The 15,156-nt window shown below is 42.3% G+C and overlaps 2 protein-coding genes across 2 annotated transcripts; both read right to left on the bottom strand.

The window, feature by feature from the left end:
• Nucleotides 1–782: 782 nt before the first annotated feature.
• On the bottom strand, nucleotides 783–6,728 carry LOC120741861 (zinc finger protein 420-like). The gene is made up of 7 exons (XM_040044950.1): nucleotides 6,157–6,728; nucleotides 5,157–5,359; nucleotides 4,962–5,054; nucleotides 4,675–4,770; nucleotides 4,434–4,544; nucleotides 4,226–4,355; nucleotides 783–4,140 (listed from the first exon to the last, which is right to left on the bottom strand). The coding sequence occupies exons 1-7, from the start codon at nucleotides 6,179–6,181 to the stop codon at nucleotides 2,267–2,269; spliced, it is 2,532 nt and encodes an 843-aa protein (XP_039900884.1). The 5' UTR covers nucleotides 6,182–6,728; the 3' UTR covers nucleotides 783–2,266.
• Nucleotides 6,729–6,975: 247 nt separating this feature from the next.
• On the bottom strand, nucleotides 6,976–13,114 carry LOC120741862 (zinc finger protein ZFMSA12A-like). Its single transcript, XM_040044951.1, has 7 exons — nucleotides 12,892–13,114; nucleotides 10,944–11,155; nucleotides 9,874–9,957; nucleotides 9,695–9,787; nucleotides 9,505–9,615; nucleotides 9,264–9,396; nucleotides 6,976–8,775 (listed from the first exon to the last, which is right to left on the bottom strand). Exons 1-7 carry the CDS (start codon nucleotides 12,893–12,895, stop codon nucleotides 7,397–7,399), a joined length of 2,016 nt encoding a protein of 671 aa, XP_039900885.1. The 5' UTR covers nucleotides 12,896–13,114; the 3' UTR covers nucleotides 6,976–7,396.
• Nucleotides 13,115–15,156: the final 2,042 nt, after the last annotated feature.

Below are 15,156 nucleotides of genomic sequence, written 5' to 3'. Positions count from 1 at the left end.
GCTAGAAGGAAGGCAGCCAACGCACCTCCAGCCAGAAGATGCTAACATCTTGCAACATTTAAATCATTACGACAGCCAACTTTGGTGGTTGCACCTCCCTGTGAATGGCAGAGAAATGGGTTTGTTTTGAGAGAGAGTAAAACTCAAAGGTTGCTATGGACGAGTGAGCATGGATGAGATGTAACTGGGATGGGGAGTAAGAAAAAAAACTGAAGTTGAAAAAAGACGAACAGAGCTTCTTTTTTCCCCAAAGAAAAAAAATCCCATAAAACTCAGCACAGATGGAAGAAATTAATGGTAATGCGTCTCTTACATAATGGCACATCATGTTTGCCTGAATTTCAAGTTAAAACACAAAACTGGGAACAGAAGTGGTCCGAATCCAGCTGTTTTTTAGCTGGACGCAAAGTAGAGAATTGAATTTAAAAGCTAGATAAAAATGTGGTGATGCTTTTTACGCCGCCTTTAAACACTTCAGAAATGGCGGGACCCCAGTGAGGAAATGAGGAAACGAGAAGAAACTTTGCTTTAATCAAACTTCCAAGCTGTGCCAAAGAAAGCAGATAAAGGAGACATGGGCCACAGCAGCAAAGCTGTATTTGTTTTCCAGACAAATAAATAATTTGATGATAGACTGTCATTATATCAGCTCTGCTGGTTAACTAACACGCATCAGTGCATGGCAAACTGCTTAATAGTCACCTACTGCCATCTAGTGAAACTGAAGTCTAATACAGACACCTTTTGTTTTTCTGAGAAAGAAAAAAAAAACTTAACAGGGATAAGGAGTAACGAAGGGAATTTAATCTGAAATTCACAAACCTTTCAAACCACAGAGAGAATACAAAAGGCGAAAAAAACAAAACAACAAAAAGAAAATGGGCTTTTTAACTTTTACAAACTCACACTTATTTGTCATCCAGCATATTTACAGAGAACATTTTTTCCACCTCTGCAACTTTTACCTCCTTTTCCCAAAATATATCTTCATCCACTTCAGACATACAGCACATGCCCCCCCACCCCAATCATCTCAGTGACAAAATATCCTCTGAACTCCTTTTATCCGTCTCCCCTGATCCATGTGAAGCAGAGCTGGTGTTTGTGTAGACCAGATATAATGCTTAAATGCTCTGGCAGCACCTGAGGTGACACTTCACATGGCACATTCTTAGCTGACTCTTAACATTAGCCAAGAAAGCACTGACAATCCACACAGGACCCGACTCTGCTGCAGCTCTGTTCAGTATTTACTCTAGCTTTTACTGCAAACATTTACTAAACAAATGAGCCTTGCCTTCTGAAAATTACACCCCTCGTATGACAAACTGCAATCTCAAATAATCACATTTGCCCTTTCGGTCTCTGGCATTCCTTTTGACTGCTTCTTATTAGACAACCAATATATATATTAGACATTGTGGTTACTCATGACTTAGGAAAGAGAGGAGAAGCTTCTGTGTGATTACAATTGTAAAAAAAGGCCAATTTAAACCCAAACCGCGCTGCTTATTTTGAAACTGAACCAAGCCGTTTTGGGTCTGACACTAACCAAGGTTTTAAAAAAAAAAATCATGAAACTAAGTTAACAAATACAAAGGGCCAACATGTGAGTCAAATTTCCTGGCTTAAAGTCTTGTGGCTCAGGCCCAGAAGAGGGATGTATGCCCCTGTGCTCTCAAATGTGCAACGTAGCAACAAATCTCTGCTGAACCCTTTATATCTATGCTTTGTCATCCAACTTAACTGTCAGCTTAGCTGCAGGGGGGGGATTGTGATGTTTAGGAGACAGCGTTGAATCTTATCATCATCAGAGCTGCAGTCTGCCCCGGTCAGTTAATCACAGTAACCTCATCATTTTCACAAGTGTGGTGATTGAGAGCTGGGTCTAACAACTGTCACAACCAACCTTAGCACGACACTAAGAATCAGGATCAATAATCAGAAGTTCAGACAAATATTTATCTCTGTAACTATTAGGGAGGTCTGGAAAAAGTAAGTTCCAACTAACATCTCATTGCATTCACGCATGAGAAACTGATGTACAGAAGAAAAAACAAAACAAAACAACCAAAGCCAGATGGGAAAAGAGGGAAGAATTTGTTTGTGCTGGTTGGAACAATCTCGAACTAATGGATGAAGAACAGGAGCCGAATCTCCTCGCCTCACTTTCTACAACAGCCAATCGGCATCATCCCCGTATTGCTTGGTTTAGTTGGTCCATTGAAAGTTTCTTAGATAATGTCAGTTTTCCTTCATGCCTGCTTCAGCTCATGTTTGAGTGGCTTTTCAGGTGCCTCCTCAGGTGGTTCAGACAGGTGTAAGTCTTGGGGCAGATCTGGCAGTGATACGGTCGCACCCCCGAGTGGTTCAGCATGTGCTGCTTCAACACGCTTCCGTCTGAGAAGGCCTTTCCACACTGGGAGCACACGTACGGCCGCTCCCCCGTGTGCACGCGCATGTGAACTGTGACTTTGTGCGCCATTGTGAAACCTTTGCCACAGACCGTGCACTTGAATGGCCTCTCTCCCGTGTGAGTGAGCCTGTGCGTGCGCATCGCCCCCATCTGGGAGAAAGCCTTCCCGCAGTCTGGGCAAACGTGCGGTTTCTCGCCAGTGTGAACCCTGGTGTGACTCCTCAGTCCTCCGGCCGTGGAGAAGCACTGCGAGCAGTGAGTGCACTGGTAGGGCCGCTCTCCCGTGTGAGTGCGCATGTGCTGCTTCAAATCATAGCGGTTTCTGAAGCCGCGGCCGCACACCAGACAGCTCTCCGGTCTGTCGTCGTTGTGGCGGAGCTCGTGATTGGCCAGGCATTTTTCGGAGAGGAAACATTTGCCGCATTCCTGACACTGATACGGTTTCTCGTGGTCGACCCTCTGATGGTACTTGAGCTCGCTGATCCCAGGAAAGGTCTCGTTACAGTATCTACACCTGAAGCGATGGTTGGGGCTGTAGGGGAGCTGATGTTCACTCATCTGATGGTTCCTCAACAGATGAGCCATTTTGAAGGTCTTCCCGCAATGAGAGCATTCATATTTCGTCAGCAACTGGACACACTGGTGTCTGACGCGCTCGTGCATGGACCTGAACTGGCACCCACACTTGGTGCAAATGTGGGCGGCGTTTTTACACTTCCTCTTCCTGTGCCCTGACAGGTGAGCCTCGGTGCGGAAGGCTTTTCCACACTGAGAGCATTTGTAAGGCTTCACAGCTGTGTGGAATCTCTGGTGTTCAAGAAACTCAAAGCGATATTTGAAGCTCCTGCCACACAGCGGACAGTTATGGGTGACTCTTCCTCGCTGGTAGACTGCTTTGACGGACCTCTTCCTGGAGGAAAGAGACACTGATGTCCGATGGCTCGAGCCACTTTTCCTGTGTTTATCTCCACTCATTAACTTGAGGGTGTCCATTTCACCAACCTCTTCATGCCTTTGTTGGTGTTTGTCCAGACTCTTTGAGGAGATGAAGCTCTTTCCACATTGCTTACACTGATAAGGCTTCTCATGATCAACTTGCTGATGGTACTTCAGGTCACCTATTCCTGAAAAACCAATCCCGCAGTGGCTACACTTGAAAAGGCGGCTTTGAACATGAGTTAGCAGATGTTCCTTCAGGCTGCTGGACTTTGGAAAACTCTTTCCACACTGCCCGCAGTCGTAGTTACGTCCTCGTTTCGGGCAGTGATGTCTGAATTTCTCCAGTGACGTTGGAAAACTGTTCCCGCATTTGATGCAAAGATATGCCGCATTTTTGCATTTCCGCAGCCTGTGTCCAGCAAGCAGAGTGGCTGTTCGGAAAGCCCTCCCGCACTCAGAGCAGTTGTAGGGCTGCAGCCCGCTGTGGACTCTCTGATGTTCAATGAGGACAGAGTGATGCTTGAAGCACTTGTCACACTCGGGGCATTTATGGATTCCTGACTGCTGTCTCCTGCGTGGAGATGAAGTAACATCGGCCCTTTTTGGAGATTCGGGAAAGTCAGCTGAGGTGGAAGGGTTTGTGGACAGCTCTTCGTCAAACATGACAATCTGAGGGACGTCATTATTTTCATCATCACAAGCACTCGGGTGGGAAGCGATGGCTACTTCCAGAGATGGAGGGAGAGACAGCGAGGGGATCAGAAGATCATCTGACTGAAATGGAGCTGCATGAAAAGAAACAGGAAACAAATATTAATATAGTCCCACATCTTGAACTAAAAGAAGATGCACTGACTAGTATATGCATACCAACGCTGCTCTTTGCTAATTTCCCGTGGCACTGTTTACTCTGGAGAAGAAATTTAAGGTCCTCTCCGTTGGACACGCACTGCATATACTCCTCTAGGACTGAAGGGGCAGCACTAATCCAGGATGCAGTCTGTGAGACACATACACAACAAAAGCACATTTAAAAGCGCTCCTTTATTTTATCATCTTAAAAAGATCCTCTCTGTACCTGTTTGAAATCTGGTATTGGCAGCAGCTCCTCGAGTCTTGTGAAAAACTCACAAACTAGGGTCTCGAGCGCCGTATCAAAGTCAGGGCCGTACTCCACAGGAAACACATTCTGCCACATGGGAAAAAAAGAAGAAAAAAAAAAAAGATCTGTACTGTCAACATACAACCTCGTCCTTTTACACATGTTATTATAATCACATTTTTAAATGTGATTCAAACACTGTCAGTCCCAACTTTACCTTGAGAAAGTGTTCTCTGCCATCCGTGTCTTCAATGAGGCCTTGCACCAACTTCATAAAGTTTGCCTCTGGTGCTTCAATTACAGGATCATTGGTCTAGATAACCACAGGACAGGTCATAGGTCAACAGCTAATAATTATTTTCATTATTACTGTTGAATTACTTCTTTAAAAAAATCAATTTGTTTGAACTATCCTGAAAACAGTTATGTTTTCATAATTTTTTGATTTTTACAAATTAGCCATTTATATATTCCAAATTAAAATACGCTAACAGGCTCACCCACCTCCTCGATGCAGGAAGATTGGATTCGGTTAAGGTGGCTCTGAACCGCCTTGAGATCTTCAGGGTGTTCAGAACGCAGCAGTTCAAGAGTTGTCTAGAAGAAGCGTAGTTTATAATATTAACACGTGCCTCGCGTCCTCGTCTCATTTGAATAGCTCCTTTTACACACGTCATGCGATCCAGACATTTCACTTACCCTTGCTCTCAGACCCAGTGAGAGCAGCCTCCCTTCCCTCTTACTCATCAGTTCAGGAACTGCATCTGTTACCATGGACACAAACTCCTCCAGTTTCCCATAGTGCTTTATGTTCCGCTGGCGCACCACTTCCCACATCACAGCAGACATAAGGCGGAGTGGTGGGACCAGGAGAGCCAGCGAGGACAGGGGGACACTGAATTCTTTGGAGAGAAAACAGACTGGGTCAAACAGGCTGTCAGTCAGGTTAATTAAGAACCTGGTACACCTCTGTGGACCCGAGTTTACATGAGAATATTTAACTTTGAGGCAGAACAGAGATCCCCTTCGTTGTTTCAAAGGCTAGATTAAATGTTATTAATGTAAATAGTTGACCGTGCCTTAAATATGTCAATAGGAAGAAGGTAAATGAGTGGGAGATACTGTTTTTTGTACAATAAAACCACTTAAGTCAGCACCGTCTGTTCACCATCGCTACTGTCCATCCATGAGCTGCAGAAACACAAGACTACAGTCCGTCCTTAGCCTAAAGCACCAGGTTTGTGTGCATAAATAGGATAAAATTCAGTTGTTTTACACTAAATTAACCACAAAGACAAAGAGACTATGTGAGTTTATTACGGAGGCATGAGCAGGTTAGATGGGTAAACAGCTAGTGGTAGCTTAACGCTAGTTACTTTATTTAAAAGGAATCGCGTTATAAATGCCTGTTAATAGACCGATTTTTTTAACCGCATTTGATACACTGAAGCAAGCCTTTTCATGCAAATAAAATGTTTGGAAACGCGGACAATCCCCACTGTTTCTTCCATATCTAGAGCATCAGCTAACTTGCTGGCTACAGGGCAAAACCCGGCTTAACGGGGAGCAAAACAATTCTTGTTCCAGAGATTAGTCGAGGCCTCCTCAGCTCCCAGTAATCCTTCTCTTTGGCTAGTCGGCTAACCACATAACAAGCGAAAATACAACATGTTGTTGCTCCCCACGAGGTAACACTTACCCATATCATTCATTGTGGAATTCATTAGCAACGATGGAAGGAAAACGCAACATGAACAGCTAATTCGTTCATAATATCGGCTAGTGTAGTAGCTAACCGAATATACGGCTTCAGGCGCCAACTTCTTCCTGAAGCACGCTGTTCATATCGCGAGGAGCGCTGGGCCAGTAGGTTCATCAGGGAGGTTCGTTTTGTTTTACGGGGCAGCCCGTACACAACGAGTCCCATTTACTTTTGTAAACGCACCACGCCTCCGAAAACTCTAAATAATAAAGGGTCGCGTAAAGACCTGGCTCAACTGTATTTTATTACACAGTTCGTACACTGTTGTTATGCTCATATTTTAAGTTCGGAACAGACGTTACAACGTAAAGTGTAAAAAAAAAAAAAAGAATCAACAACTAAAAAAAATAAAAATACAGTAAACAAAGTAATTAAAAAACTACTGCCATTTCAGCTTTGGAATAAGAGTTAGAAACTTTTTACTTTCAACTAAACGTAATTTTTCATTTGTTTCGACGGTGTGACTTTATTATTTTAAACACAGAAACACATTAAACAAACCCACAGCAGGATGTTTAACCTCCTAAGACCCAAACTCTTTCATTGCATGTATTTTTAATTTCTCTTTGCCATTTGGGCTGATGAATGTAAAAACAAAGAATTACCAGTTTGTTTGTTTTACCTTATTTTTGTTTCAGAGGAAAATAAGATCCACATATGAAGATGTTCTTTTTAAATTTAAATAGAACAGTGACAGTATAAGGTCCTCATAAGTGGATATCAGGCTGTTGTAGAGCAACAAATAGGACAAATAGGTGGAAATTATCTAGTTTATTCTGTGTTTACAATATTGAACAGTGTCACTGGTAAATAATACTACTCCAGTCAGTGTTACCTCATAGAAGGAAAAATAATAATAATAATAATAATAATAATACAGGCACTAATAAACGCAGAAGGACACCGTTTTCTTGGATGATTTCAAAATCACATTTTAGGATATCAGAAAACAAATAAAACAAAAACAACACAACAAACAAAACATCTGTATGTCAGGACCAGAAGCTGCACTTGAGAGTGACATTTTAAATGGAGGATAAGGAATGAGTCTCTAAAAGAAAAGAAGAAAACAAAGTCCAAATCCTATGATGCAGTGCATGAAGTCAGCAATAGTGTGTACAGTGTCACTGCACAAAGACCTCATCAATGGCAAAACACCATTTGATAGTCAGTAGAATCAGAGGGTCTGAGACTGGACTACACTGTGAGATTTTAAGTGTCTTTTCAGGTGACTGAGGCACGTGTACGTTTTTGCACACAGCTGACAGGCGTAGGGCCGGACTCCTGCATGGTTCATTGTGTGTTTTTTCAGTTCGCTGCCACGTGAAAAGCCTTTCCCGCATTCAGAGCACTCGTAGGGGCGTTCCCCAGTGTGAACACGCATGTGGAGCGTCACTTTGCTCGCCCTGGTGAATCCTCTCCCGCACACCGAGCACTTGTACGGCTTTTCCCCCGTGTGGGTGCGCCTGTGTATCTGCAGCTCTCCGGCAGAAATGAAAGCCTTGCCACAGTCGGAGCACAGATACGGTTTCTCTCCTGTGTGAATCCTTATGTGTACGTTCAAGTTTCCTGACACGGAGAAACGCTTCTCGCAGTAGGTGCACTGAAAGGGCCTCTCGCCTGTATGACTGCGCATGTGAAGGTTCAGATCATGCTTGCTCTTGAAGGCTTTGCCGCAGCGTGTGCAAATCTGCGTCCTCTGCTGTGTGTGGCGCAGCTGGTGAGCAGTCAAACACGCAGCCGAGCTGAAAAACTTCCCGCACTGCTGGCACTGATTGGACAGCTGAGGAGGATGGATCTTTTGATGTGATCTTAGCTCGCTTATACCCGGGTATACCTCCCCGCACTGTCTGCATGTGAAAATGCGGTTCTGGTTGTGAGTCAGCTTGTGCTTAGCCAGCAGGTACATTTTCTTAAAACTTTTCCCACAGTAAGGACAGTCAAACTTGTGGATGCTATGAACACACTGGTGTCTACATTTTTCCTGCATAGACTGAAAGCTTTTCCCGCATTTGATGCAAATGTACGCTGCTTTTCTGCACTGTGTCCGCCTGTGACTTGATAGATCAGAGCTCCGCCGAAAAGCTTTCCCACACTGAGAGCACTTGTAAGGGTTTTCTCCGGTGTGCAGCCGCTGATGCTCCAGGAGTTCATACTTGTAAATGAAGCACTTCCCACACTGAGTGCATTTCTGTGCAACTCGCTGTCTGAGAGGGCCGATCACAGAGCTAGATACCACATGACTCTCAGCAGATGAAGAGGGAGATTGGCGAGTTGTTGTAGCTTGGTCACCGCACTCCTCCACAACATGTGTGTCAGGAATGCTGTCGGTGTCTTTTCCTCCCGCCTCTTGTTCTGCGCTGTGAGACTCTTCCTCATGTGGCCATCTTGTATCCCACATGTCACCATCTCTGGGCTCTTGAAAGGCAGCTGCTTCAGACACTCTTTGGTTTTCGAAAGTTGGTGCATTTGATTCCACATCTTTGGCGCTGTTGTCTATCAGGGAGACGGGGAGCGACAACGAGGAGAAAAGCCGCTGCTCTGAGGGAGATGGCACTGTTTGAAAGAGGAATTAAGAATTCAAAAAGAAAAGGGTCAATAAAAATAACTGCATCCAATACCAATGCATTTTTATCTTTTTCAATTAACTGAAGGTATTTGGCTATAGAAATCCAAAACACAGCTCCCAATGTCAATCACAGGACCTACAATAGAAATACTGCATCTGACAAATACATAACTCTGATTAAGTGCACATATACACTTAAATTTTATTTATAGAGCCTCAGTTCAGCAACAGCAGTCATTTCAAGGCATCTTATACTGTATGTAGCACACATTATGAACCCATTACAGACTGTCAGGTAAAGAGCCTACAGAGTGAAGACAATCCTAATGATCAGATCACTCTCTGTGTGCAAGCACTCAGAGATGCTGAGGAGGAAGAACCCTTTTAAACAGGAAAGACCCCCGGCTTAAGCATCATTAGTCTGACTATGGTTGCGGGGGGATGTGAATGAGAAAAGAAAGGCAGACAGACTCACCACTCGAATCTATCTTGGCCATTTCACTATTGCGAGGCCTGGTTCTGAGCAATACTTTGATGTCATCAGCTTCAGTTACACAGTGCATGTACTCCTCTACCTCAGCTGGTGTATCACTGATCCACAAAGCAGCCTTTATCAGATAAATAATATGATTTTAATGCACAGGCCTTAGACTGCTAATCTGTGAAAACGCCCTAAAAATAGTCATTTCTTACAGGTAAAGACTGTGGACCTCTACCTGTTTAAAGTCTGGTACTGGCAGCAGCTCTTCCAGTTTGGAGAAGAAGTCACAGAGAAGCTTTTCCAGTGCTGTGTCAAAGTCGGGCCCATACGCCACAGGAAACACATTCTATCAGGCGAAAAGTTATTATTAAACACCCTCACCTATTTATATTTAGACTAACTGTAAGACAAAAGCAGAGACACACTTTGAGGAAGTGTTCTCTCCCTTCTGAGTCGTCCAGGAGTCTCTGAACAAATGTGACAATGTTGGCTTCAAGAGGGTTACCTTCTGGATAGACCTGCAGAGTTAAATAAACAGTTAAAGTCAAGCAGAGCTTCTGAATCAGCCAATAACCAACATCCAGGAACGTTAAGCACTACACACCTGTCGTGAGCGAGTTTGCAGCAGGCAACCCAAGTGTGTTTTAATGCCTCCGAGATCCTCAGAGTTTAACATTTGCAATATCCTCTGGAAGAGACATTAAGGACAAACAAACAGTGAAAGATCAAATGTAAACAGTGAAATCTACCTGCTGCCTCTTTCTGTTCTACTTACAGGAAGACTTGCCTTTAACTACCTCTTGTTACGAACTTGCATGTTCATGTGTTTGTTTTGTGCAGGTGATGTATCTTTTTATGTTAATTCAGCTGTGCCAGAGCCCTGCTCCGATTGGTGTGTGGATACACCGCCCCGACGTGACTGGTTCCAGCTGGAGGACCCGCCCATTAAAAGGAGGCTGGAGTGCTACGGCGGGAGAGGTCCTCACGTTTCTCCTCATGACCCAGCAGTGTACCTGTGGCAGCTGCTGGCTGCAGTGCGGCTTAAAAGTTGTGGAAGTGGAGTGGGTAGGGGTGAGCTGCCGTTTCTTTTGATCACCCGTTTTCTCCTGTTTTGAATTAGTTAAGGAGCTCAGACTCTGTCTTTATTTTTGGACTTTGTTTTGGGAAGGTGAGGGGTGTGGGATTTGTGTAGATTTGTTTTTGTTTATTATTTTGGCCTTGGCTCACCCTGAAGTGTTGACACTCCCGTTTTGTTGTTCCTTCTTTTCCTTTTTGTAAATAAATCACATTATAACGAACGGATTTGTTTCCTCTGGCTGCTTGGGTCTTGGTCTTGAGCGAGTGCCTCACTCATGTTACTGCCTGGCCCTAGACGGGTCGTAACACCTCTGTATCTACAAATGTGATACTAAAGATTTAAGAAAAAGTATATTTGTTATGTATATTTGTTACTCATATCATCTTCAAGACAAAGTAAAGTCTTGGAGTTTGTGATCAATGCAATGCTTTTATTTTGTTGTTAGATTAACAACTGCACGAGCCAACATAATCCTTGCAAGTTTGTAAAATGAGAAATTCCACAGTCAGACAAATATGCAAATACCTGAGAAATTTTAACATGATAGAAATGTGACTAATACATGTGGAGACTGAATCCACAGTATGTTTCCTTACCTTTGCCCTCAACCCCAGAGTGAGCAGTGTCACCTGATGGCTTGTTAAGATGTCGGGAATGGCTTCAGATACCAAGGACACAAATTCCTCCACTTTCCCATATTGCTTGACGATTTTCAGATGAACCACCTTCCACATCACAGCCGACATCACCCGCAGTGGTGGAACCAAGAGCCTCAGCGATGATGGAGGCAAGGGCCCCTCTGTACGTGCTAGAACAGTACATTGATCCTGTCAATGAATCTGTAGAGATTCCTACAGCATCAATATTCTTCACACTTTGAACAGCTGGAATGAGAAAACTATTCATAAAAACACAGGTGTCGGTACATAAAAACTCAGTTTTCTTTAGGTTGTTTGTTCTTCTTAAAAGAAGAAAATATGGTGTCAGGCAGCAGTCAATGAAGCCACACGTAACAAAGATTTTAATAGGCTTCCATTAGTTGTGGGGAGAAAAAAATGAAAACACCAAAGTATCACAATATTTTTGCGTGCCAGTACATACGCTGAGAGTACTATGAACATGTGAGCTAATCTTATGCACCACTATCCTGAGATATTAGCTGAGCAAACTTACATGAAATCGGCTCAACCATTAAAAAAAAAAAAAAAAATCCAATATTGGACACGTCTAGCTTAAGAAAGCTACCTCCTAATTTAGAGCAAGCTCAGTCCCAAATGTGCAAATAGGATACCATCCTCCATCTCTGCCTGCCTGCTGATTATACTGAATTTTTTCACATTCTGCGAATAATTGCAACTCATGGTGACTAAATGCTTGTTCAGAGCTTTAAGGTGTGGCACACTCATGACAGCATTTGATCGCAAGGCAATTGCACAGTTCTGATAGGACGCAACCTATCTGCAAACAGTTGCAGTCTGATTTGGACTGACAGCAATCACTCAGAGAGATTATTGAAGGTTTCTAAATAATAAGTGTCAGATTGCCAACATGCTGCTATTAGTCTGAATGAGCCTTTGTCAGTGAGCACAACTCAAGGGGACCCGAGTCCAGTGTGTGAATGTGTGCGTGAATGGGTGGATGACTGGATATGTAAAGCGCTTTGGGGTCCTTAGGGACTAGTAAAGCGCTATATAAATACAGGCCATTTACCATTTACCACTGGCTGTCCGCTGATTGTATTCTGGTTATATTCCTACAGAGCAGGACGGTTGCTGATCGCAAAGGAAACACTTAAATGTAAATTTCCGTCTATACAATAAGCAACAGCTGTGATTTCCCCACAATTTATCACAGTTAATAGCTGTATTATCAGAAACTTAATTGCATGGAATTGTTTCAGGTTTTAGTGACAGTATTGGTACACTTGACAATCTTATTGTCATAAAAAAAATGAAGTGAAATAATTTTTTCTCATTGGACAAAACAAATAATGACAAAGTTTAACTTTAAGAACATAATTGGCAGTTGAAAAAAGATGATAAGTGACAATATATGTCATTGCAATACCCGGCCAGCATATTGCAAAAATGTCAAAAATCACAATAATATTGTTTTGTAAATTAAGTATCGGTAATACTGTATTGTGGGGTGTCCGGTAAGTCCCACCTCGAGCTTCTAGCTTGTGTTATCTTTGTGATGTGTGATATGAATGTGTGCTTAGGATTGGTCCACCCTTTAATTTCTTATCTGTGTATGACACTACTACCTTTCTGTGTAATTAGGATCTCTCTTATGTGTTATCGTTCATGTGAACAAAATAAGACTGAAGGGGCACTGCCGAGCAAAAACAAACCAAAAAACTTTCATCGTCTGTGATTTATCGGCAGGAAATTTACTGAATATTTTTCAAAGTGCAGTATAATTTCTTCGACTTTTTTTTCACAAGCTGTCGAAAATGAGTCAAAGAGAGGAAGTTAACGTTAGCGGAAAACCTAACGACATCAAGACAAACAAAGACAACCGATAAAGAAAATTAACTTTTACCCATGTTGTTATCCTGAAGAGCTACAGCTGTTCAGCGGACACTGAGGAAGGCTCCCTCATAAAATAATCTTCCCGCTGGGGTAACGCTGACAACAAGCACTCGCTTCAACACACCTCACCGTTTCCAGTAGGCGGACAAACACAGCAGAGTAACTTCCGGACTCTTCTTCGTGGTGCATATGTTGGGTTGACAGCTCTACCGCCCTCTACTGTCTGCTGCAAACAGCTCAATAACAGCAATTACACGCAGTCAGAGACGTTTCTGCCAGTTTATTCAAGCTGTAAATGAGTAATATTAAAACCCTCTCTGTTATACGTCTTTAGTGGTAGTTTATAGCCTAAATGACAGTAGTATGAAAATGATTAATATCATAACATTTGGATGAACAAAAAAAAAAATTATAAAGAGGACGAGAAGATAAGCAGAAGCGATCAGAAGGCCATAGTAAATCACCAAACCTTTATCACATGTTCTCTAGTTTTTCATTAATACTGCATGTTGATGGGCCTTGTCTCCTTTCCAAACTAAATCTGCTCATCCTTCAGACTCATATGTAGTTGCATGAACCCCCTGGTGGTGGCAGTGAAGGATATGAAACAGTCATGGCTCAGTAAGTATTTATCAGAGGCAGAGGATCCATGGGAGAAGTAATTAGATAGTGCCTCATCAGGCCATCTGGGCAGTATAAACCAACATGACTAAGTAAATACCCTGCAGCACATGTGGTGACTGACAGACGCAGTACCTAAAAAGGCTATTTCCGCTCTTTTCTGTTTTTGTTTTCTTTTGTTTGTTTGTGTTCTTTATGTGTCTCTCAGTCCTTTCAGTAAAGCCAGCCTTGGTTTTTACTTTGCTGTCACCCACAGCCACTCGGTCCAGGACTAAAAAGTTACAACAACATGCAAGCTAGCTATAACTTTGTATTCCAATATCAATAAAACTGGGTGATAAACTACTAAAATACACGTGTTGCAGTGTGGACATCAAGTAAGAAAATCTAACTCACTGTGAACAGATTTCAGGTAAGAGGATCTTTATCAAAAAACCTGACTGATTGAGTCCATAAAGTTTATTTTGTTTAGTTTTTTAAGGTACCCAAAGTCTGTAGGATCATTAAAGAAGGCTTTAAAATCAACTTCACATATAGAACAATTAGATCTATTTTCTTTTAGAAAGAAAGAAAGTAATTTAAAAAGAAAATTACCCATATTTAAAGTATTTGAGGCTTAACATGAAAATACCAAAAGCAGTATATACAATTTTAATTCCAGAGAAATTGGAACAGATATTTAAACTGTTTCATGAAAAATATTAGCTCAATTTCAATTTGAAGGCAAGAACAAGTTTTAAAAACGATGGGATGGGGGCAACAAAAAGGCTGGGAAAATAATTAGTATTACAAATACATCTGCAGTTGGCAGCATGTCAGTAACATGATTGGGTATAAAAAGAGCATCTCACATATAAAGATGGGCAGAGGTCTGTAAAACACTGTGTTTACAAATGACACATGATACAAATCTGATTGTGTGTCATTTAAAATGGAATTTGGCAAAGTGGTCAGAAAAATCAGAGATTTTAATTCTTTTTGGTCCTCCAGACTAAAGAGGAGAGGGGCCATCCAGCTTATACTCAGTTCAAACGCCTCCATCTCTGATGGTGTAGATGTGATTAGTGTTTGTGAAATTGGCAGCTTGTGCATCTGGAAATGCACCGTCAATGCTGAAAGGCGTATATGGGTTTTAGAGCAACCACGCAGACCACATCTTCTTCATTGAAGGCCTTGCATATTTCAGCAAGACGATGCTAAACTGGATACTGCATCTATTACAACAGCATAGCTTTGTAGTAGAAGAGTCCAGTTCTTTACACAAATGAACAACATTTGGAGCATCATGAAACAAATGCTATGACAAAACTGAGGACAAGAGTGGGAAACGTTTCTCTCCCACAAGCCCAGCAGTTGCTCTCTTCAGGTCTCAGATCTTTACAGACTGTTGTTAAAAGAGTGGATGTTACACAGTATTAAACATGGTCCTGTCCAGACTTTTGTTGAGCCTTTCACTTCCAAATAACCTTATTTTTTTTTCTTAAAATGGTGCATTTTCTTATGTAAACATTCATATTTTCTGTGTTCTATTGTGAATATAAGATTTGGAAATCAATGTATTCTGTTTTACTTACATTTTACTGCACTGTCCCATTTTGGAGGGGGGAGGATTTGGGTTGGATGTAGTTAACCACTGCAAAACTTTAGAAACTTC

Source organism: Simochromis diagramma, unplaced genomic scaffold (genome assembly GCF_900408965.1).
Source record: "Simochromis diagramma unplaced genomic scaffold, fSimDia1.1 OVJJ01000663.1, whole genome shotgun sequence".
Classification (NCBI taxonomy): Eukaryota; Metazoa; Chordata; class Actinopteri; order Cichliformes; family Cichlidae; genus Simochromis; species Simochromis diagramma.
This window is presented reverse-complemented; position numbering and strand designations above follow the sequence as displayed.